The 25,936-nt window shown below is 32.3% G+C and overlaps 2 protein-coding genes across 2 annotated transcripts; one reads left to right on the top strand and one right to left on the bottom strand.

Moving 5' to 3' along the window:
* Positions 1 to 21,492, top strand: LOC149423437 (very long chain fatty acid elongase 4-like). The gene is made up of 6 exons (XM_089632238.1): positions 1 to 79; positions 15,962 to 16,230; positions 17,720 to 17,891; positions 19,223 to 19,350; positions 20,584 to 20,733; positions 21,394 to 21,492. Exons 1-6 carry the CDS (start codon positions 1 to 3, stop codon positions 21,490 to 21,492), a joined length of 897 nt encoding a protein of 298 aa, XP_089488364.1.
* Positions 21,493 to 22,096: 604 nt separating this feature from the next.
* Positions 22,097 to 25,629, bottom strand: LOC149423436 (MORN repeat-containing protein 4 homolog). Its single transcript, XM_089631965.1, has 3 exons — positions 25,436 to 25,629; positions 23,740 to 23,849; positions 22,097 to 23,291 (listed from the first exon to the last, which is right to left on the bottom strand). The coding sequence occupies exons 1-3, from the start codon at positions 25,627 to 25,629 to the stop codon at positions 23,137 to 23,139; spliced, it is 459 nt and encodes a 152-aa protein (XP_089488091.1). The 3' UTR covers positions 22,097 to 23,136.
* Between the last annotated feature and the right edge of the window lie 307 nt (positions 25,630 to 25,936).

Below are 25,936 nucleotides of genomic sequence, written 5' to 3'. Positions count from 1 at the left end.
ATGACTTCCATCCTCAACACGACGTCAACAGTTCTGCACACGACCTATGAATATTATTTATGGACGCTTTCATTATCAGGTAAATACCTCAATTAAAGTAAACTTCCTCCGTGGTCGATCTCCTCTCGACCAACAAGTCGAATGTTCAAATCCCGGCGTGAGCAAGTAAATTTTATAATTTATTTATTTATTAATTAACGCCCTTTTTCGGGGCTTTTACATATGAATATTAATAAATATAAAATAATTATTGTACGTAACTGAATTGCATCATTGACAACATTTTATATTTGTTTAAATATAAATTTACGATGTCCACTGACTTGGTATAATTGTTTCCCTCTATTAGTATTCTGAGCAAAGAGGAATACATATGGTAGTTAGTACCAGAATTTCTGTACTGAAATAAATCCTGACTTCTAGTATTACGTTGTGGAATCTGAAAGCTTATCAATTCTAGCAATACCGGACTATCAACTAAATCATTTAGAATTTTATATGGAAATACCAAGTGGGTGAAAAATTTTCTCTCAATTTTCCGACAATTTGAGCATATTCATATAATTTAATAGAGTGTTGTAGTTCAACATAATTGCAGGAATTCCTAAATATAAATAAATATTAAATAAATAATAGATGAATTTGTGTTATATCCCATTGTATTCTTTTAAAATAATATATGTGGAAGATACTCTCAGTATCGCCCTGTTGTAAGACCATCATATAAATGTTGGTTGAGATGACTTTTGTCGTGTTTGGTGACAAGACCTGAATGCTCCAACTTCCTCTTCCCATCTCCTTCCTCTCCCAATACCTTCAGCTTAACAACATATTGGGGATGCCATAGTCTCACTGATTCCAGACGGTTGGGAATAGTTGGGACTCTTATGCGCATTCACATTAAAAAAAAACAATTTTGCAAATTCTCTTAGTAAGATGTTCGCAAAACACTTTGAATTATATAAACCATTTAAAATAGTTACTTATCTGTCATTTTAACATTACACTCTGCAGTCAATAAACATAAGAATATGCATTTTTTGTATTATACTTTCATTTAACTGTGAACTTAATACATATAAATAAATAAAATACTTTGGAAGTCATTAGATTTATTTTTACATATTATTTGGCATCTATTGTGTTTTATACAAATCAACAGTTTTATTTCGAGATGGATGAAATTTTGCACACTTGACCTTTAAAATAAGAGGAAGGTTGCTGTCACCACTCAGTTTTCCACTCATTAAAGCAGAAAAAAACCAGTCCAACGGTGGGTGCTTTAACTTGTAATCTATTTAAATAAATTAACCAATAATATGTAGTCAGAAATATAACAGCAGGAAACATTACATTTAAACATTGATAAATAAATTCTCGGTGTCCAGCGATGTGTTTTTGTATTGACAAATGATAACAGAATTTTACAAATTACAAAATAATGGTTTTAGTAATTATTAATTACTTTGCGTATCTGTGAATGATTTATTGTTGGAAACTCGTTATTAGGTATGTAAATTGAAAAACGCCAATTTACATGTAAAGGAAACTACACACAATGCACGCAAGTTCATTATCTAAGCTGTGGCGAGTAAACCGTGTTGAGCATTTATGTATGATACGTAAAAACTGTTTCAACTTAGATAATAATACGCCGGTATAAACTGTAATCATGTCAGTGTAGCTTTTCCATGCAATATGAAATTATAATTAATATCTCTCACTTTCTCCGACGGCCAAGTACAATGTGTCTTTAACGTTATTATTACGACACTCACGGTGAAATTTCTGACTTAAGTGTTATTAGGGTATCACATCATTTTACGGTTGAGGAAATGTGATCATCAGTCTTGAAGATTGTTAAACAGTTGGTTAAGGAACCGCGTTATTAACATCATCGTATGGTGCAATTAACCCATTGTAAAAATTAATTAAATTTTCTTCACGTCACGTACATAATCATCGATCAGCGAAAATATTAATTAAAAATAACGTTAAGGCGATGCACTACGTAGTAATGCTAAATCATGTGTTGGTTTGAAAATTTGGTCTCCTAGAAATGTTTCAGATGCTTTAAATAAATACCGCGAGTACAATATATCTCGGCCTTTAAAATAATCGAGTATTTTTTACATAAGTCTTTTTATAAGCCCAGAAAAAAATAAATTATAAGGCCTATGAAAACCATTTTAATGTTTAAAATTTCCTACTTACGAACCCATTTTCGGTTATAGTTTTATTGAATTATGTGGCAAATTAAGTTATTTATAAAATGATCGGAAAACATTTAAATATTTGTGCCTAAACATCCTCAAAATAAAATAAAAGGCACTTTTTGGCCATGTTTTTTTTTTGCCTAAATCAAAACAGCTGGATTGTGTTAAGCGGGAATTTAAGCCTTATCGCCATCTACGTAAGGAGTGTTATTGATGGCGGCTCGATTCAAAATATTACACGACGTAGTGCATCGCCTTAAGAATAAAATATTATTATTTCCTCGATTGTCAGGAAACAAATAAAATGTGAAGTCAAAATTCAAAAGCTTTTGGAATGTCATTAATCAAGGTACATGATCTACAAACTATTGAGATAATTACCTATTTTTATTATAATTTATTATTCAAACTACTCCCCTTGTCATTGTTAGTATGGTTGCATTAAGATTGCGGCTGATAAGCCAACACCGGTACTTTGTAATATTTTTTTAGTCAATAGAATGTTATTGCTGCCAACAAACGTACTGCCCGGGTGTAATTTTATTTGAATAACTGCACGGAGAATAATGGTCCTGTTAAGAAATTGATAGCGCGCCAATTTCCTGATAAAAAATTAGTCATTCAGAATATATCGAAAACACATGTTCTTTTCCTAATAAATATCATGACGGAACCCGAATATATCAGTATGTCAATATTAATGTTTGTATGAACACGTGTTTCGCCGTTCTCATAAAACATTCGTTTTGACTGATATTTTATGCTTGCATTCTCGTTTATAACAGGAAAACGAATAATTTGACCAGATTTTTGATAAAATAACAATATTTTTTATCAGTAAATTTTCTCCTGTGTGGTGTTTATTTTTGTAATAATTTTGTAGGTTTATATTTTCAATATTAAAATATGTTCACACGAATTTTGTATTATTTTAATATAATTATTAAGCTGAACATCTCAACACATGAATTCCCTAGTGAGATAAGCCGCTAATGATTTTATCGTAATGTGCTATTTGTTGAATAAATAAATAAAATACGCTTTGAATATAATTACATACCTTCTGAAATGGTCCCGGATACTAATCTAGGATATGTTGTATCTTTTTTTATCTGAATGCCCATCAATGCATATTTTTTTATCTGAAAGCCGATGAATACATATTTTTTATCTGAAAGCCGATGAATGCATATTTTTTTATCTGAAAGCCGATGAATGCATATTTTTTATCTGAAAGCCGATGAATGCATATTTTTTTATCTGAAAGCCGATGAATGCATATTTTTTATCTGAAAGCCGATGAATGCATATTTTTTTTATCTGAAAGCCGATGAATACATATTTTTTATCTGAAAGCCGATGAATGCATATTTTTTATCTGAAAGCCGATGAATGAATATTTTTATTAATAAAATAACTAATGCCGCCCATTAAATTCTAGTTACCTAAAAATGCACAACATTCAAACCCAATACCCACCGTGTTTTTGATTAGTCGCTGCATCTAAATTCTAAATCAGCTGAAATAGTGTATGCTAAGAATATAATGATGACAACTTTGAGGTAATTCACGTATTTGATGTCTACTGGAAAAATCATTGTTTGAACATACTGTTTTAACTCGACCGTTATGCATTTCGTCCGTCTTGAAATTTGTTTGTTCGTTCCCTTCCGGTTCAAGATAGTGGCCGTTTTAATGGTTCACTAAAGATTATTTTTTCAAGTGTGAAATTTATTTGTATTTTCTCAATATTGTGGTACCTACACGAACAAAAATGAGTATTGTTGATTTATTAAAATACGGTCAAAAATGGGACTGCAGGCCGTTTCCTGCTAAGCTTTTAGCACATTCCTAATATATCGGAACACGTGTTCATGCACCTATATTTGCAAATGACAATATATAATGACCAAATGCAAAATTTTAGTATATTTATGAACACTTGTTCCGACAACGTATTTTACTAAAATTTATCAGGAAACCTATCAATTCATTCGTTAAGTGCCTGCAATCCCGTTTTTAACCGTATTACGAATAATTTGAAGAGATTCATAAATAAATTAGCAATATATTATTTCAGTAAGTTTTCTCTGTGTACCACCTACCTACCATTTGTCCTTATTAGAAATTTAAACTACCTATTCTTTATTTGAAATTTAAACAAATGTTACGTAAAATATATAAGGTTTATAATTAATGTGTATAATTTCTTTGTTATAATTACTCTTGAACAATAATTTATTGTCTTTACAGGACGTCTGTATTATTACATTTTCTTGGTAATTTTTCATTCTTTATTGTCACATTTTCATGGTTAATAATTAAGTAGGTAGGTAACAGTACCTACTTATAAATCTTATTTACATAAAAAACATTTATTTGATTTATGTAAGAAAAAATTAGAACATTATTTTTTGAACGAGTTCAGATAACTACTAGGTAGTTATTTTATTTTTTAATTATGTATTTAAGCACCCAAAACGAAAATTTACCTATTTTTGTAAATTTAGAACAGATCGCGTTGAATGATTGGGACAGCGTTAAGTCGCTAATAAAATATGTTAAAACTTGGATAGTAATTTTGTTTTAATTATGAAAACATTATTCGGGCTGTGGTGAAAATGATATTTCAATGCCTTATGAATTATGAATCACCTGAAATAATTACTGCTTAACAACCCGACGCTGTTTGCAGAGTAGAAAGCTACATAGATTATAATTTTCTCAAACTCACCATCTTTCAATACTTTCAAAATGTCATTGCCGCGGTAAAACCAGCGCCGAATTGGATTACATGGAAATTGTGTAGGTATTTATTTTATATGTCCAATGTACTTTTACATAAAATTCGTATAATGGTTACATTTTTTACACAAAGGTTAATAAAAAAAAACAATGATTTCATGTGGTTTACAAGAATTTGGATAAAATTAGAATAAATATAATAATCTACACATGTTCAGAAATAATATTTAACATGAAAGATTTGTTGTGGTATATTTTAAACATCGAATTTGTTATGTTAAAAAGGTAATTATTTACCTACAACTACTGTTAATACGCATTTAAAAAAAACAATCATTCAAATTAATGACAATAAACAACAACTTTTTGCATTTACGATTTTGAAAAATATTGATTTTTAATATTATTTATGTAAATAATAATTTACGAAAAAATTTGCCGACCGACGCACCATTTTGAACACTGAAGTTTTTTAAATGCGTATAAAAACGGTAGTTGCAGGTAAAGTTTTACCGTTAAAAATGTCGATGTTTTTCGTATATTCATTCGTTAAACTATGTAGGCGAGAAATTGGCGAGTTTGCTACATCATTTTTTTGTGAGCAGTGATATTGAAATATGCCTAGTGGGTCGAGTAGGTACTTTTATACTAACTAGACTTTAGGAGTAAGCAACAGTCAAGCTGCGAATTCAAATTATTAAAAGAGAAACATAATTCGCTTATTCGCTCAAGTGTATATACAGGGTGTATCGGGACGTACCCGAAAAACTTTAACCAACTATTCCTTAGCACATTTGGAGTAAAAAATGTTATGGGCACTTTGCTGTCCGGTAACATTTTTTTTAATAAAAAATTTACTATTCATATTTTCATCACATGTCACCAATGTTTTATCCTTTTTCAATGTTTGACCCATATGGCAATATTTTATTCGAGTTTCGTTGAAAAATGTACGTACGTACCTACATTGGCGCGCTTTTACAATCACAACGAAATGACATGACACCATTCGTCTCATTTTTAACTATTATTATTTAGTGTGTATGAAAGAGTGAGGACGCTTTTTGACACACTTGCTAATAACAGCTGTTGAACACGAGAAACAATGCCAATGGCAGTGACGGATTGTGGATTTTTTTATTTATTTTTTTATTGAAAAAAAAATGTTACCGGACATCAAAGTGCCCATAACATTTTTTACTCCAAATGTGCTAAGGAATAGCTGGTTAAAGTTTGTCGGGTACGTGCCGATCAAAGATATTAGAAGAACAATATCTTTGGTGCCGATACACCCTGTATACGATGATAATACCAATATCAGATGATTTAATACTTACTATGCAAAAGTCAAAAATCAGACAAATCTAAATATTATGACAGCCAGTCAATATGACTGCTTCCAATCGCTGATTGTCGCGCTGTTATTCAAATCACATATTTTAAATTCAGTAAACAAAAAATTCTATCATTTTTCAAATCTAAACATTATCAATTTTATTGATTTCCTTCAAAGACGGCTTAAATCAATACATTTAAGTTCCTCGCGTATCTTTAAAAGATGCACAACGACCTAATATTATGTACATTCAAAATCTAACCAAAATCAAAGTTGCGGCCAATATGATATCGATGGCCTAGCGCACGTGTGAATTGCAGTTTTAACTAAAATCAAATACTTACGAGTCATTTATTAAAAACACTCACTTTGTAAATAGATGTTTCATGGGAATGTTTTGTAACTTATTTCTTCTGAAATGGAAAAAAACGCATATTCAATTAATTTTGTTGCTTTACGTCTTGTAATTTACGGGCGATCGATAAAGCCATGTTTCAATACGATACTGACGAAATCCATCATCTATGGTCAGTTTAGCGAATATGATTCTGACAATCGGTTGACAAAAGCGGCTACTATTAGCACGGCCTCCAAGGTGTGGAATAATATGTCAAAATAACTGATTTATTAATTAATGGAAGTAAACTTACTAACCTCTTAGAAGAGAAAGAAATCATATAAACGATCCATATACTTAATTAATTCATCTGAGACGCGATCAATTGATTCCGCTCCAACATGTTAGAATGATATATGACTAATGACCTCATGAACAAATCAACTCCCTTTTTAGTTTCAAAAAGTACATGCGGACTGTAAATGTATATTAAAGTTATATGTATTTCAATTTGAAGTGGTCAATTTATTAGTATTTTCAACTTTTACGTAACCGTCTGATTTATTGCGTTATCAACATCGGTCTAGATATAAACAGTTCGACTGTGCTCGGTAAATCAGTATAAAATCATAGGTAGTTATGCCTATCGATCCGATATTTTAAAGTTATAGATTTCACTGTGCTAGACCCCTTGAAGTATTCTTATAAATTAAATTTTCAAATTGCACTCAACACGTGTGCGCTAGGCCATCGATATGTTAGATCAAAATCTCAGACCGCTCTGTACAGTGATAATTATTGTAATGGCAATTTAATGTCCATTATGGTGGCAAATTTCTCAGCTTAAAGTGCGGGTATTCACGTTAGTGTTAGTTTGCACCTCTGATCTACTCAACCGCTGTCAGATGACTTGAAAACTTTCACCTCCGGATGAGAGAACGTAACCTGCTACGGCGCTGAAGGCCTCGGCTCAATCTTAACGTCGGTACTTGTTTAATGTAATGGGAATAATTGGTACCTACTTCTGGTACACTTTGGTACTCGGTACCTACTTCTGGGTGCATTGGGGACACGTGACCTACTCGTAAACTTGACACAGAGCCATACAAATGCTTTAAGCTCTAAAGAGGCACAAAGGAAACCGTGGTCGAGTTGTTCATAGATGTATACCGTGTACCTAGCTGCCCGTAATGAGCCAGATTGATTATTGAGGTTGAACAATTTCTCAGTAATGATAATAATAAATATTAATAATAAAAATAAATTAGATTCAGACAAAGATGCGATAGCCGGATATGAAAGTTTCCATAACTAAAATGTAGTTTAAGGCTCTCGACTAGCAATCCGGAGGTCGCGGGTTCACATTTTGGCTTGATTAATTTGTGTAAATTCAGAGTTAATTAATTTAAAAAATAATGCATTGTGGTATATTTGCGGCACGTTTCAGAGTGGAAGATACTCTCAATATCTCCCTGGTGTAAGACCACAGAATTGAAATGGTTTGAACCTTGTTTGGTGACCAGATCAGAATAGACAGGTACTTCCCCACCTTTCTCTTCCATATCTTCTTCCCTTCCACTTAAATTAGATCCAAAATTAAAATATAATAATTTTATAGGTTCCAACGTACGTAACCATTGAGGTGATTCAATCACTGAACTGCGAAAGTTGACCAAATATTTAAAAAATGTATTGAAATTCAATTTATTAAATGCCCGGAGAGCTTTTGCATACTGCGTAGTGGGTACATTTAGTTGCGAAATTACAGTGAAAATTAAATTAATGTACTAGAGTTAACAAAATATAGGAAAAGGATTATATAAACATGTAACAAAAAATATAAATACAACAAATTTCCGCCAAACCAACGTTAAAATTGATACAAATGTATAAATTTTTTGTAATAATGTTTGTTTGTTTGTTTGTCCCCTATAGGTAGACTCGAATACTACTGGACCGGTTTACCTAATATTTTCAAAGTTTATTCTTATTATTGCTAGGAGTATTTGGGGAGTGATTTTAATCGTAAATTAATGAGACGCCCGGGAATACTTCGCATTTTATCTGCACTGGAAAGAGATACGGAGTAGAATAAATAGCGATATAATGTAGTTTCTTAGTGGTACTAATGTGCTATACAGTAATGAACTTTAAAAAAATTAATATTCAATACTTTAGAATAATATGACACACGTTAACACCTCAGCACAGGTTCTCCTAGTGAGGTGTTCACGTAACATACAATATTACCCACACACATTTTTACCTATATCAACCTATGTTCTTTATTTTTTATACCTTTTTTCTGTACTTTTTTTCTCTGTACTACAATATAAACCACTGTAATCATTTGTAAAATGTGTTTTCAAGAATAGACATAAATAAATATTATCTCCACCTTAAAAACAAACCCAGTTTTCAGATACACTAGACTTTACAACCTCAAAAATTTACTCCAAACCATTCATAGCCCCGAGCAACACCGGTTACATGTCAACTAGTATTTTATAAATTAAATAGAAATAGTTTGCATATACGGCCTTTGAAGTCTGGTAAATTTATTTTTTTGTCAAATACATATATATCGTTTAAATATTTGTTTTTTTTTTTTGTATTATGCAATTCACCCTAAAAAGAGTGCTATGTGCCGTTAAAGTTAAGGGAGATGGTTATAATTTTATGGGAAATCTATTCGGGAACAGAAAATCTCAAACATTGAAGTCATTCAAGTCTATGAACTTGTATAGAACTGAGAAAATGCGAGAATTGTTGAGAGAAAGTAAATAAGGAATACTAAGGGGAGATTGGTGGGTGATTTTTATGAGTAAACGATAAATGCCTTTGAAAGATGAATGATTTTTTGTTAAATTTTTAAGTCTGTCTTTCGTTTACAACGCACCTGCCTACGTTAATTCGTGTAGCATTTGTAAGCGCTAAATTAATGTTTTAAATACTCTACAATTAAAGCTATCCATCGTTGTACAGTTAAAGTACCTACCTATGACTATTCATTCGAACTACAGGGTTTTCCAATAAGAAGTGTTATTTTGAATAGCCCGCTATTTCAGTAGATGTTACTTTTGAAGCTGTCATTTTTTGACATTTGACAAGTAGAAACTACGCCATTAATAAAAATGGAACGATACACGCTTCAACAACGCATTGAAATTATTAAAATTCACTTGAGTGAATCAAATGCAAATCATCTTGAGTGATGAGGCCCATTTCCACCTCGGTGGCTTCGTCAACAAGCAAAATTGTCGCATCTGGGGCTCGGAAAACACAAGAGTTATTGTTGAAAAGCCTCTCTATCCTCAACGTGTGACTGTTTGGTGTGGTTTATGGTCCGGCGGAGTCATTGGACCTTACTTTTTCGAAAATGAGGCTGGAGCAACTGTTACGGTGAATGGATTGCGCTATCGAGAGATGATTAATGATTTTTTGTGGCCGGAATTGGATGGTATTGATCTGGACAACGTTTACTTTCAACAAGACGGCGCTACGTGCCACACAAGCAACGAAACCATTGATCTTTTACGATTGAATATCAAAATAACACCTCTTATTGCAAAACCCTGTAGTATATTTGATCCTTTCCCTGTCATTGCTGCCCGGAATGGTATAAATTTTTGACCACGTAAAATTAGGTTAACAGGATAAACAATTAAATACTACCCGATACTTTATGAAAGCGAAATAGAGTAGATGTATCTAGATCTAGGTTAGTTCTATCGAATTGGCTGGCAGATTATATAGATTACTTTTAATTATAATAGAAGATACATTGATGAAGGCCAAGCCTTAAATAACCCGCCTGATCAGACGCCGTTATAAAACACTGCCAAATTTATTTTATATTAAACTTGTACTCGATAAATAATAATTGGGCATTATCTTACGAATATTCTGCTTTCTCTCTGAATCCGACCCTGCATCACGAAAACGAAACCTGTTACCATGTTTGGGAGAGTGAGAGCCGAGGAGGTAAAAAAACCACTAAAATCCAATTGAAAAACTTTTACTGACCAACTTACCGAGAAGTTCAATGGAGCTACACATAGATATATCACTGAGCTATGAATTCCACTGACTTTGGCCAAGTTTCTTATATTCTATATATTAATAATTATATGTTAATCTTTACCAATTGCGTTGAAATACTGACACAATGTTGCATTTGAATACGAGTGTGTTTTTATTTACCTATGTAATATAGATGTCACCTGTGACATCTTTGTAAATCTTCAAAAACGTGCATGTTTTTGAAACAGCGCCATCTGTTGGCCGTAAAAGCAACGTGCGCTATTGTTTCTCTTTCTGCACTGACAGACTGGACCACAGCAAAGCGTGGCGGGGTACAGATAAAAAACGATCGAAAAACTGTCATGCGTCGCGATCCATCGCGTCGATCACGAAAATCTATACTTATTCGAGTCTTTCGTCGACTAGTTTATATTTTATAACTAACCAATCGACCCAGAAAACTAAATTGGTCCATAAATCATATTTTTTATTTACTTCTGTTTGTGGTTATTACAAAAAGATTATTCCTCAAATACTACATCGTTTTTTCGATATCGCATAATCAAGTAAAAGTAGCATATGTTTGGTGGCTTATTATTTCATAGTTTCTTTCATGTTTTTTTTCTCTATAAAATCGTTTTAATTTGTTTAAAGTTTACAGAAAAATACTAACAAGTTAATAGTATGACGAATTATCACGTAGTTATTCGGGTATTTTGTTGGTTAAAACATTTGTGGAAAGAATACTGAGTTCCCTGAATAAATTCACGTTTTTTTAATTGGCTTGATATTAATAATAAATCAATGAGTTTTCAACATATTATGTAAAAATATATCTTTTTGGAGGTGATAGATAGATTTAGAATCAAGTTTAAAGTAATCTGAATATGAACTATGTGCGTACTTGACTTGTAAATGAAATTTTCGTCCCCGGTGACGTTTTTTTTCAATTTTATTTTACTTACAAACAACAACAAAAAATTCCCCACGTCGTCCACTAAACCTAACTGTCCAATACCTAGTTATTTGTTTATGTTTTAAATTAATTGCCCCCTTGTTGTTTACTCCAAATAATGTCAGGAATCACTGGTTAAAGAAAGTCAAGTACGTCCCTAAATACCCTGTATACGAGTATAGATGAAATATGTAATGCATTAGCAAAAATAATATATTATATACATTATTAACATTGCATTTGTCACACAACATAATAATCGCGCTGCCCGTAGACAGTGAGATTATGCCTCTTTCATGGGGGGATATTGATTTTTTTGCTACACGAATACCGCACAAGAGTCCCAATTGCTACCAACCGCCTGGAGCCAGTGAGATTATGTCATCCTCAATTGGAGTATGTTGTGAGGCTGAAGGTTGTGGGGAGGGGTAGGAGATGGGTAATAGGAAGGTGGTGGAGTATCTGGCTATTCAGATCTGGTCACCAAACACGGCTAAAGTCATTTCAAGCAACGTTTCAATTTTGAATGCTGGATTTGAATTTCAATTGATGGGAGGAAATTGAAAAGGTTGGTTGCTAGGAAATTGGGAAGGCTGTTGAAATAGTTTTCATTTTTTCTTCTTTATTTTCAATGAAATAATAATAATAACGTAATTGTTTTTTATATCAAATTTTTTATATTTTTATAGTGAAATATTTCTACAAAACCCACCATATTTTTATTTTTCTTTTGAGGTGTAAAATAGTAAGTTTATTTTTCTGAAATATTCCAACCAGAAACGTAATAATGTAGTCGTTACAAAACAGATTCATATCTCTCTACAAAATTATAGGTTAGAACTTATTTACTGTTAATTACATTATCATGTTTGTATCTATAATTACAAATGAATACTGTAATATAATATTTAATTGGTACGCATTTTGACAAAAACTTTTCCCGTTAGTGTAATGTGGAAATGGGCGATGCCGCATAACAATAAATTTTACTTCAGCACATACAAACTTGCAAACATTTTAAAAACTAATCCATGTTAGTATGAATAATAATTGTGTTTTTCAAAAGCAACTTACATTCCCTAAAAGGATTTGAAATACAATAAATAAAAGCTTTAACATTATTTGTATTAGTTGTGCGATGTCAAGAGTCAGAATAACAGGATAGTTGGTATGTATGAGACAATATATGAATGTGAATGAACGTTGCTTTCCCTGAGGTAAGGGCGTGATAGGCAATTAGTTGGTGTTCATCATCCCGTGAAAAACAAAGTTTTTACAATTGTTTTTTAATTTACGAATAATTTAAATTGCTACATCTCTTAGGCTGGCTAATCGCCAATTGACTGGCTTTAAGGCGATGCACTACGTCGTGTAATATTTTAAATTGAGCCGCTATCAATAATAACCCTTACGTAGATGGCGATAAGGTTTAAATTCCCGCTTAACACCATCCGCCTGTTTTGATTTATGCAAGAAAAAAACATGGCCAAAAAGTGCCTTTTATGTTATTTTGTGGATGTTCAGGGATAAATATATTTTTTTTTTTCGATCATTTTATAAATAACTTAATTTGCCACATTATACAATAAAATCATAACCGAAAATGGGTTCGTAAGTAGGGAATTTTGTACTTTAAAGCAGTTTTCATAGGCCATATACATTATTTTTTTCTAGACTTTCATCTGAAACATTTCTAGGCGACCAAATTTTCAAACCAAAAACACATGATTTTGCATTACCACTTATGGCATCGCCTTAAACTTCTGTGAACTTTTAAAAGTAAAAACAATATAATTATAATTATTGATTTGATTGAAGATTAAACATTCCTCCCCAGGGATTGGAGTAAACCGCGCTAACAAGTGTGCCAAATTTCAATTGTGTAGGACCGACATTTATTTCGTATGTTATCTCTTGTAATATCGTTCGATTTCAGAGAAATGCGTATTTTTCCGTGTGTGTAAGTGATTGATACGATAGAATGCACTGTCATCGACACCGAGTCTTTCTGCCGAGTTACAGCTCGATCGGATTTCGGGAAGAGTGTTAATTTACGCTTCCAAGATTTGCATTAATTCATTACCGAAAACAAAAAAGAAATTTAAATAGATGTATGTATTTAAAAAATCATAACTGAAAAATTGTGTCAACTGTTTTCTTTTCGAAAATGGTCAAATAAATCTTCATACCGTAAACATTTTATGTTGATGTTTCTACCAAATATCCACTAAATGAGATTAATAATGACTGCGCAGAAATAATTTACAATTTGCAGTTGATTGGAATATATTATTCACTTTTAATAGGCAAAATATTTTCTCAGACCAAACTGGTGTTTTTATCAGTTAATTTGCCTACTTTCTTTAGACGGATAGAAATCGCGATGACTTTTATATGGGCATCTAAAATTATTACAGCTTAATTAATTTGCATACATGCAAATTTTCCCAACTATACAGGGTGTCCGGAAACTCGTAGTACAAGCGGGAAACTGGTGAATCTACATCACATTTGGAGTCGATTTTGTAGTATATTTTTTTTTTATTTGAGCTTTCGTTATCGAGTAAATCGAGTTTGAAGTTGATTTTTTTTTTTTTTTTTTTTTTTTAATCAAATTCTTATAAATTATTACTGAAGATCAAAGTACCCAACTAATTAAAACTATTTGAAAGTAAAACAAATGAAGAAACTCGGATTTGAAGCATTATTTTGAAATCACCCTTCATTTAACCCGGTGTAATCATAAAATATTTCTGCTCTGCAGGGTTAAAACATCTGTTATTCAACCCTAAACACCAGAAAAAACTTTAACCCTAAAATAGCCGAAAAATATTTTTTTTTGGTTTTTTTTTTTTTTGAAAATGCTCAAATCAAAAAACTTTATGTTTTTTTGGGTTCCCCATGTGGTGTAGATTCTCCAGTTTCCCGCTTGTACTACGAGTTTCCGGACACCGTGTATATAGCTTTAAATAGTCAGAAATTTGCCTCTCAAATAATAATAATAATTGGATGACTTGTATAGCGCCGTTTTTGTGCAAAATCACCTCAAGGGCGCTGTACAAACTTATAATACATTTCTACAGTGATCTATGTTATTACTTAACTATTTATGGAGATAATATACAGTGCAATACTTACCTGGTAGGTCACTTGAGATTAACACTTAATTAACATTATCTAATTGTTTATTAGCGAAATTTAGATATAGGATTTAGGACTTAATTGGAAAATTGAATATAACTGGACTTTCTCTTAGGAATGGTATATTTAATTTAAGGGTACGACAGCTTAAAAAGGTAAGTTTTTAGTTTAGACCTGAATTCTGTTGGACTTGTTATGGATCTTAGTTCCGGAGGGAGTTTATTCCAAGCCTTCTGCCCGGATACTCCGAAAGCGCGATCACAAAACTTAGTATTTGGCTTGCGCTTAGGTTCCATCAGTCTGCCTATATCTGATGATGTTGCTGATCTAAGAGTTGACTGCCTCAGACCAGTGAACAATGAACACCATTAGTAAACAGGAAAAAATCACGGAATCTGTCTGAAATTTAAGAAATGGAAATACACATATAGATATATTAATTAATTAATTAAAATAAAATTATTTTAGGTTGGTATGTAGATAGGTACTTAATTTATCAATTTTTAAATATATATATATAGGTACGCAACCTAAATTAGTTATTTTCGGTGCTATTTTTTATAATTATTTATTTAAGTCGGGTCATGTCAAGAGTCAGAATAATAGAAGAGTATGTGAGAGACGATATGTGAATGTGAATGAGGCAAGGAGTGTGTGCCAAGATCGATTAGTTCGTTTTTTTTAATGTATTATTTATGATCTATTGTTAGGTCACATCCAAAGATAATAGAATAATATAATATGGTCACATCGTATTTAAAAATCTCTTAATAGTATAAAATAAAGTCGCTATCCGCGTCTGTCTGTTTGTGCGCTTAGTTCTTCTAAACTACGCAACGGATATTGATAAGTTTTCACTATCATTTAAAGAATTTCTTCCGGAAGAATTACATTTGTAGTAATTCATGTATTTTGTAATTATAGAAAGTAGAGAAAAATTGATGTTTTATAATCAAGTCGTAAAAATATTTTTTCGAGCACTACATTGCTAACACTGGCTAAACCTTATGAGATACATCAAAATAATGTACTACGGAATTGTATATCTTAAAAAGGCCTACAAAAAAGTCTATGGTGGTGTATGTCTATATCCTAAGGATAACCCCTAGCAATGCCGGGTACACGTCAGCTACTAAATAATAACATTTCTCAGTGAAACAAAAAAGTATTATTTCTAGAATATAAAAAACAATTTTGTTTATTTGTAGATGACCGAACAAAAGGATGGCTACTCGTCGATTCCCCGATGCCCACGTTGTTCTGGACGATGGTGTACCTGGCGATAGTGTACACGGGCCCGAGGCTGATGAAGAACAGGAACGCGTTCCGGCTGACGTGGCTGCTGGTGCCCTATAACCTGGCCATGGCGGCCCTCAACTTCTATATCGCCGCGCAACTCCTGACAGCCTCTTGGAGGTTACGGTACAGCTACATCTGCGAACCTTGTCGACAGCGATACGATCCGGATGAAATGCAGGTGAGCAATCTGTTTATCACAATGATAAGTGGGTTCAAATTCCGACATGCGCAAGTAAATTTTATTTGGTAAATCTGTGTTTTTCACAATTTATTCAGTTCCAGAGTGTTTGATACTTTCAGTATCGCTCTGGTGAAAGACCACTATTCAGAATCGAAGCGTCGCTAGAAATTTATTTAATCCCTTGAACACCGACGTATCCATAAATATTATACTATACAAGGTATCCGGGGGTAAAGTGCGCTAACTTCAGGAGGTGATTCTACATGATTTTAGAAATAAAAAAAGTTTAAAAACGTTTTCGAAATTGGAAGTAAAATAAAATCAATTAAAATATCTTTCAATGGCCGAGAATCTTATGTATATTTCCAACGTTTCATCACTTGCTACAAATAAATTGCCCGTCGACATTAAACCAGCATTCTACACTGATAACAACTTAGGTAATTTACTAAAAAAAACACTAAAGATAGAGATCATAAATTTAGCCCATTAGACATTTTGTTGCAATGATTGTTCATCGATCTACATAGGTAAAACAATTAAAAATATTAATATTAGAACCGCGGAAGATTTAAGATGTTTATAACAATTATTCTTCAGAGTTTGCCAATCATTCTTTTTATAACGATACAAGGGTTAAAATTCTTCACCAAAACAGTAAAGACAACAAATTAGTTTACTTAGACGCACTGGAAATCAGAAAATCCATAAATAAGAACTGTAGTTTTAGATAATCAGATAAATGTATCTTTTAGTCCTATTCTGGACATATTTCCAATAAGCCACTCTGTTCTTCCCAAAAATCCCTTAATTACCCCCTACTCTTATATATAATTATATATCAGCATTGTATATCTTTTAAATTAGTTTTAATATTCTCCTAATGCAGGAGGGTTACTTCTGAAACCGGTTGAGTGTAATTAAAATAAAGTGGTCAAAAATAAATTTGTGTTTTTATTGTAAATATTCTCCCATAGAAAAATATTTTTGTATGGGAAAATGAACGTTGGAATTTCGAAAAAAAAATTATATCTATTTTACTTCAACCTTCATGTAGAATCACCTCCCGAAGTTAGCGCACTTTATCCCTAGACATTTAGAGTATATAATTTTTACACAAATGAAAGAATATCTTTGTTTTAAACCACTTTATTAAATTTATATACGTCGACCGGTTTCGGTTGTGTCCTGATGAAGGTTGAGTTCAACCGAAACCGGTCGACGTATATAAATTTAATAAAGTGGTTTAAAACAAAGATATTCTTTCATTTGTGTAATAATGTCAAGCCACAAAGTGTTTGCTTCCTTCGATATATAATTTTTAATAAAAAGGTTAGTTAGTTTGTTTATTTTACGTCTGTTTTCTAAAATATTTAAAATATTCAGGTAATTTATGTGCTCTAAATATACATAATCCCATTGGCCATGAGGAACTTAAATCATATCAGATCTGTTCGATACTTGATATAGTATGTATGATTTCTAGATTGCTGATGCCGTCTGGTGGTACTACTTCTCCAAGTTGCTGGAGTTCTGTGACACAGTGTTCTTCATCCTGCGCAAGAAGGACGAGCAGCTCACCTTCCTCCATGTCTACCACCACTCCACCATGTTCTCCTTCTGGTGGATTGGAATCAAATGGGTGCCCAGCGGATCTAGTTAGTTTTTTTTGTTTACATTAACTCGACAGGAGGCCCTGAGGAAAAGAATTTCCCTCGGGGCCTATGTCATCTTTGGTGTTGCTATGTGGAGGGTTTTTTTGAGGAGAGGAAGAAGTGAACATGGGTCTTGAAGAGGCCTTAGGAGGGAGGAAACACAAAGTCCGGAAAATCTTTCCACAGTCGAGCTGTTGAATTCAAGAATGATTTGTAGTAACAACCCATTCTCAAGTGAAAAATGTCACCCGTGTACAAGCGTTGAAAGCTTTTGACGTGTTTCCCGACTATATACTGGTGCCGAAGGGATAAATGTTCTAGTTCCCCGGAGCATCTTTCATTGAAATACCGGTAGAACAAGTACAACAGTCCATTTGTTAAAATAGGGGAATCTATCAAACGGACAGCCCGCTTCAGCACAGAGTCAAGAATTTTTTTTCAAATATCTTGGGACTCCAGACCAGAGTTGTCTGCCAAATTCAACAAATTTCATTTTTTTAAGTAATCGTTAACTCGTGTAATAGAAACTTAAAAAATAAAATAAATATAGGAAACTTTTCTAAAGGTTACATTATTACCTAGTCAAAATACTAATAAACGTGTTTTAAATTTTACATAACTGATAAACAACTATTTAACCTATATTAATGGTTGTTTATCGGTTGTGTAAAAATTTTAAACATGTTTATTAGTAAGGTCCTAGGTGGTATTCATCCACTCTTATCCGTAGTGGATAATTTGATAATTTTAGATAATTTCTTATCTCTTCAATGTATCCATTATGCATATTATATTATTATGTGTACAGAATTTTAAAAAAGCAATATTTTTTTGCCTGGGTTACATTCTAAAACATTTATAATTTAATATAATATTCAAACTATTAAATTATTTCCACAATTAAATTCCAAGTGCCGACTAGGAACACAAGACAAAATGTAACATTCTTCCGCAATACATACACAACCGACTATCAGACACACTCACTAACCAATAGGATGCATGATCTGGGCAGTAAGTTTAGAGGTGCTATTGACATATTTACTGACTCCATTTATAGAATTAAGTGTAATCTATACCAACACTTTGTTGAATCCAACAAATTATAGTAGCATAAAGTAGTTTTAGTGATTTGTCTTGTAGTATTGTTCTAGTTTCTATATTATTTTATGTTACTGTTACATGTTTCCTAATATAGTTTCATATTCAGTTTATCAGTTTATTTCACGCTTTAAAAACTTTATGTACAATTTACGATAGTTCGATTCGATAAAAGCACTGGGGGTAAAACCAAAAAAATATTTAGTTTAATAAATGTGTTTGTAATTTTGTAGCCTTCCTGCCGGCCATGGTCAATAGTGGAATCCACGTCCTGATGTACAGCTACTACGGACTGTCTGTGTTTGGCCCCAACGTCACCAAGTTCTTGTGGTGGAAGAAATACCTGACCATCCTGCAATTGGTGAGAGCTGCATAAATGCACATCAATAATTATCATTTCTGACTAGCTTAAAAAAGTCTGACAAGAACCACATTGAAATTTAAATATTATAATATATTAACAAAATTTACCATTTAAAAGGGTACCTACCTGTGATATTTGTTTAAAAGTCACTTTTCGACAACCATGACGATATCTATTTTTTTTAACCTATATTTTGACATTCTTTTTTGATTGATGATTATAACTGTTGTAATGTAGTTGGGACCATCATTATAACGAAATTGCATTCCAAAATAACAACAGGGTTTTCCAATAAGAGGTGTTATTTCGATATTCAATCATAAAATCATCGTCTTGTTGAAAGTAATCGTTGTCCAGATCAATACAATTCAATTCCGGCCATAAAAAATCATTAATCATCTCTCGATAGCGCAATCCATTCACCGTAACAGTTGCTCCAGCCTCATTTTCGAAAAAGTAGGGTCCAATGACTCCGCCGGACCATAAACCGCACCAAACAGTCACACGTTGAGGATAAAGAGGCTTTACAACAATAACTCTTGGGTTTTCCGAGCTCCAGTTGCGACAATTTTGCTTGTTGACGAAGCCACCGAGGTGGAAATGGGCCTCATCAGTCAAGATGATTTGCATTTGATTCACTCAAGTGAATTTTAATAATTTCAATGCGTTGTTGAAGCGTGTATCGTTCCATTTTTATTAATGGCGTAGTTTCTACTTGTCAAATGTCAAAAAATGACAGCTTCAAAAGTAACATCTACCGAAATAGCGGGCTATTCAAAATAACACCTTTTATTGGAAAACCCTGATTATCATAAAATAATAACCTTATTTCGTAACTACCATTTTATTGACAATGGAACTGCCATTCGAAATTATTATGCACAGATATTAATAATAAAAAAATATTTAATATTATTATTAAAAATTAGTATTATTAATAGGATTTCTACAAACACCGCTGTACGGTGTACATCCGCAACCCTTTAGGCATATTTTTTACAGAGGTACACAGTACGACCATACTCTCCCAAAGGTTAATATCAAAAATAATTTAACTAGGTACATACCTATCTATCAGCTTATTTGCGAATGGTCAAAAGTGAAATATTTATTGTTAGTCATTGAATAATTATGTACCAACTTCTAATCATTAATTTGACTTCATGGAGCAAAGATGAAGGTTAAATTTACTCTCTGTTTTATATTCATAAAATTTTGTTAATATTTTAGATCCAGTTCACCTGCGCTCTAGTCCTGGGATTGAATGGGCTCCGTACGGGATGTGAGTTCCCGTTGTGGATGCACTACACGCTCATCATCTACATGATTTCCTTCATCGTTCTGTTCGGAAAGTTCTACTTAAGAGCGTACATGCAATCGGTAAGTGATGACTTTGATATCATTTGATGACTTTGTGACATGTGAATTTCTGCAAAACAACTGGGCTGTATTTGGGTGTTCTTAAATTAATTATACTACTAAACAGTTAAGTAGATAAAACTTAAAAATTATATAAACATGCGAATCTGATTTAATCTCCACATCCTAACTTTCAAATTGTGAGTATCTCAAAACTGCACTTTCGAGTTTAGCGACTTTTGTCCAAATGAAGATGTTTTGTTTGAAATTTTAAACAAACATAGTTTTAGCAAGCGTAACTACTACTTCATTATTATTAATATACTTAACCCTTTGCAATGTCACCAGCTTTTGAACAAATTGTGATAAGCAAAAGAGGACAACAATCATGTTGTTAAGCTTGTCAGCTTATTACAATTAGATAGAAAATTGAAATGCACCTATAATCGGCGTTTAATGGGTACTTATCAAATATCAAAAATTGCGCAGAATGACCATTTTTGATGACAATGTTACATTTGAACATCTGCGAAACAACTGGGCTTACAAGTTTATTCCAAATTTCGATTTCTTTACTTACTTGTTTTTTGTGACTTTTGCCTGAACAGTGGCGAAAATATGTATTTCTTTTATAATCTTCCATTATATAACATTGTTTTAAGTCATTTTTCTTTTTTGCAGGGAGGAAAGGCTTTGGAGGTGAGATACGGCCAAGAATACAAAGAAGTTGTCAAAGAAAACCACAATGTGCATTCCTACGACAAGCTCAAGGTTGCTTAAACTGCTCAAATGTATTGTTTAGAAAACAACCAATGAACAATAGACTTTAAATTTCAAATGGAAGTAAATCAATACTTACAATAATATTTATACATCAACAAAATTTGTTTGCTTCAAAATTATACAGAGTTTCACAGGTCTGCCGAAATGTGGCTAGCTTAGCAATCATTAAAATGAGAAATCTCACCAACTACAATAATAATTTATAATGTTAAGATGTAATGGAAGGAGGATGGATAGGAAAAGATTATTAGACAATATTACAGAGAATTATTTGCCAGAAACTGCCTTGACATTAGAACTAAAAAAAAATAAAAAATAATGGTAAATTTAAATTAAAAGTAATCAACACTTATTTTTAACCAGTTTTGTTGTTTAAAAACAAGCGACATGTTTCGCAAGCAATGCCTTTCTTCTTCAGGATTTACTTAAAACTAAATTACAAATGTAGACTTAAAGATATAGTGGGAGAATGGTGAGTGAGAGAAGTCTATATTTGTAATTTAGTCTCAAATAAACTTCGAAGAAGTGAGCATTGCTCACGAAGCAAGTCGGTTGTTTTTAAACAATAAAAGTGGTTAAAACTAAGTGTTGATTATTTTAAAATAAAATGGTGCCACAAAATAAATGTATTGTGTTTGAAGAAACATGAAATTTGTTCTTGGTAAATGTAAAGATAAGATTCAATCTTGTTTATATGCCAGAAAGCAATAAAATTATGTTTTTTATCCGACAGGTTATAAGTAATATTATTGAACTCTGCAAGCTCTCTAAAACTGTATATCGTCTACGCAAGTTCAATGCCGCGTTTGAACCAATAATTTCAAAATACATTTTTTTGACGCTTTCAGTTGAACAGCACACGCCACATTGATTTGTTTTCCGATTTTGAAATTGATCAATAAACTGTCTGTACTTGACTGACGAGTAAGTCAATACTGCAAATAAACCAAGCGAAGAAACGCATATCCCAAGATAGTTTTTGTCCCTCCGGAACATTCTTACAAGTGGTTCTTCCGCGGTATTGAACCTATACTGATGATATTTTAATTATGACAATTTTGACAATATTATATGTATTAACATTAAATAAAACAAGCAATGATTAATAATTGATTTCATTTATTAGGATTGAATGAGGATAGACAGAAAAGCCAAGCGAAAGCATTATTGACAATAAGATTATTTTCTAATGAAGAAATTATCAAATTGTAAATACATGAATTATTGTGATTGAAAAAAATATTAATAAATTGTAATTATATTGAATTATAACAAAAAATACCTGTATGAACAATTCAGAAATTGTACTTAATATTGTAATAGATACATAACATTTTGAGTGATTTTATAATTTTGTAGTAGAAGCAATAGTCGATCTGATATTCTAAATAATAAATGGTATGAAAATTATTCACATCATCTAGATTTAAGTGTTATTTTTTGTTATTTGAATTCTATATTTAGTGTAACTAATTATTGTACATAAAAAAATATTTTATAAATTATCTTTCTTGTTTTATTCTATTATATACATGTACATACCTCTGTCTCTACTCTTAAATATATTTCATTCTAAATAAGCTAGGAATGAGAAAGGAATGATTTTCGAATCCCAGATATAAATAATACGATGTTTGTTTGTTAAATAGGCTGGCATTGCGCTCTGGCCATGTACGCTACTTTCTGTGCCCGCTGAATTATTTCTGCACATCGTTTCTTTCTCATGAGTCGACAGTCTTGGAAGAAACCTTCGTTTCTAGGGAATCCATTGCCTCCGTCACTGAATGTGACTATGCCTGCAATCCAAAAGATTTAAGGTTTTAAATTAGATGAATAATTGACCTTTTCAATCATTTTTATAACAATAATTTGATATCTGGCTTTGCAGAAGTTTTAAAACCTACTTTTTCATAATATATTTCTTACTGCACAGTGAAAAAATATTGAATAATAATATAAAATATAATGTCTCATCTTATTTTTTAGTTAAACAGATATTTCTCATTCTACCTTGCAAGCTGAAAGTGTCTGGTGAAACATAAATTATCGCAACCAAAAAACTAGGCAAATTTCGTGAATCAGAGCTCACTGTTCCAAGAGTTGTTACGATTTCAGACAGATATATTATAATATGCTTTATAGATAAGTAAATTTATTATCAATTTGGACATCAATGTCAGATTTAAATGTGGATTAATTTTCAAGGATTAACTATCAGATTTAAAATAGGAATGACAATATTACCAAGACCCCAAATCCTCCCTCCTCTGAATTCCCCTTCGTACTTCATTCCATCGGCTCTCCAAAACACCCCGTGGCCGTGGAACCACCCCTGCATGAACTCGCCTTCAAATCTAATCAAACAAACACAACATGATTACAATCAGCGGATGGTTGGGACAATTATTAATAGTGTCACATTTCCCCTCAAACTATTGTCACTGATTGTTTGCCTTTATTTGGAACAACAATACATGACCGCACCAGGACTAAATCAAGTCCTTGAGTCGTTTTCCAACATACAAACTTGTTACAGTCTGTGAAGAAAGTCTAGAATTTTAATAAAATGGCATTAAAATTTTACATTACTGTGGCAACACTGAGTAAAACCGATTTGAAACAAATTTTATTACATTCATTGTGAGTGAGGTTATGTTTGTATACATTTAGTGTGAGGTTATGCTTGACTCCAGAATTTGATAATTGACATTTACAGGAAACACATCATAATTTTTTTTTGCTAATGCTGTGTGTTTCTTCCACTCAATTTATTTTTATTTTAATTAAACTTCGGAACGCCGATTTCATGGGAACTAACCCATATGGATACGCCGGCGCTCAAGGGGAACAATTTTTTTATTGTTATTAAGTTTAATTTGTAGAACTCCATTTTCATTTTTTTATTTTTTATATATTCAATAATATTGTTATTGGGTTTATAAATACAGTTTATTTTTAAACAAGTTCTGCTGTGTAACTTGTTTAAAAATATGTTAACTGTTTTTATAAACCCAATAACAATATTATTGAATGGAACAATTTTTTTTATCCAACGGGTACTTTTGGCGCTTGAGAAGTTAAACATCTAAAAATTGCTTGTTTGATAAATTCATTACGTACCTACATTAAAAAAGAAACTTTTCCATGCAATGACCATGCTACACGCTAAAAGAAAACAATGAGGTAGTTAGAATATGATGTAGGATTATTTCCTTTCAGAGAGTGGGACTAATTTCTAAACCGTTTGACTTTTTGTTCATTGTACGTTGATATGAAAAATATTATTAAGTTACATTATTTTTCCCCTAAACCATGTTGATCTTGCCATCTATAAACATTTAAATAAATGAAATGAAAATACTTAGTGTCAACTGAAAATACTTAAAAGTGTCTAGTTAGACAGTAAAATTTATCAATAAAGTGACCTAAAACCAAGTATTTTCATTTCATTTATTAAGTCACAATGTGTTAGCTTCTTTTGAAAAAAAAAAGTATAAACATTTAAACGATCGCAGCACCCTCCATTTTTTTTATACACTTTCTTGACGGACTGTATGTACCCGTAGCTGTTCAACACACTGCGCTAATATGACAGAAGTAAAAAGGGAAGCGGACAAACAACATCAGATTAAACTTTGGGTAGGTGGATTTATTAACCTAAACTTTCCCATCTTGAAAACACGAAATTTATTTACAGTGAACTCCTTTAAACTACCACTGGCGGGTTCCTGCTTTTCCACATACCTTAATACTAAGCTTTAAGAATCATAATATGAAATAGAAACATTGACATAACGAAAATATGCACACGCAGCAAAATAATCTAATACCAAAATCAGTTGTGATCTGACGGTAAGTCTTCAATAACGAATAATTATTGAATGAAAAACAAATGTGAAATCTATGCAAGTTTATAAGTAGAACTAACTTTAAAACTTACTTGGCACCATCAGGGAATGTCATAACACCCAAGCCGGAAGACAGTCCATTAGTAAAGGCTCCGTCGTACCTAGTACCGTCCGGCAACACCAGGTGTCCCATCCCGTGCTTCTGTCCTCGGGAGTTCCATTCCCCGATATAGCGAGTCGTATCCTCGTATTTATAGGCCCCTGTCTTTGCCACTCCTGGATCCATCACTGCCAAATAGATTTATATATAAATATACAAGTCACTATTCAACTATCCCAACCATTTGGAGCCAGTGAGATTGTGGCGTAAGCAATTGGCGTATTTTGTGAGGTGGACGGTAGTGGGGAGGAGAAGGTGATGGGAAAGAGGAAGGTTGGGAAGTAACTACCTGGCTATTCAGACCTGGTCACCAAACAAAGCTATTTGAAGCAACATTTTAATTCTGAACGGTGGTTTTACACCACGGATGTGACGCAAATATATTATTTTTAATTAATAAATGGTAAATTGAAACAAATTAATCAAAGAAAAT

Source organism: Hesperophylax consimilis, chromosome 5 (assembly GCF_061612785.1).
Source record: "Hesperophylax consimilis isolate HC1 chromosome 5, BYU_Hcon_1.0, whole genome shotgun sequence".
Classification (NCBI taxonomy): Eukaryota; Metazoa; Arthropoda; class Insecta; order Trichoptera; family Limnephilidae; genus Hesperophylax; species Hesperophylax consimilis.
The sequence above is the reverse complement of the archived record's forward strand: the minus strand, read 5'-3'. Positions and strand labels throughout refer to the sequence as shown.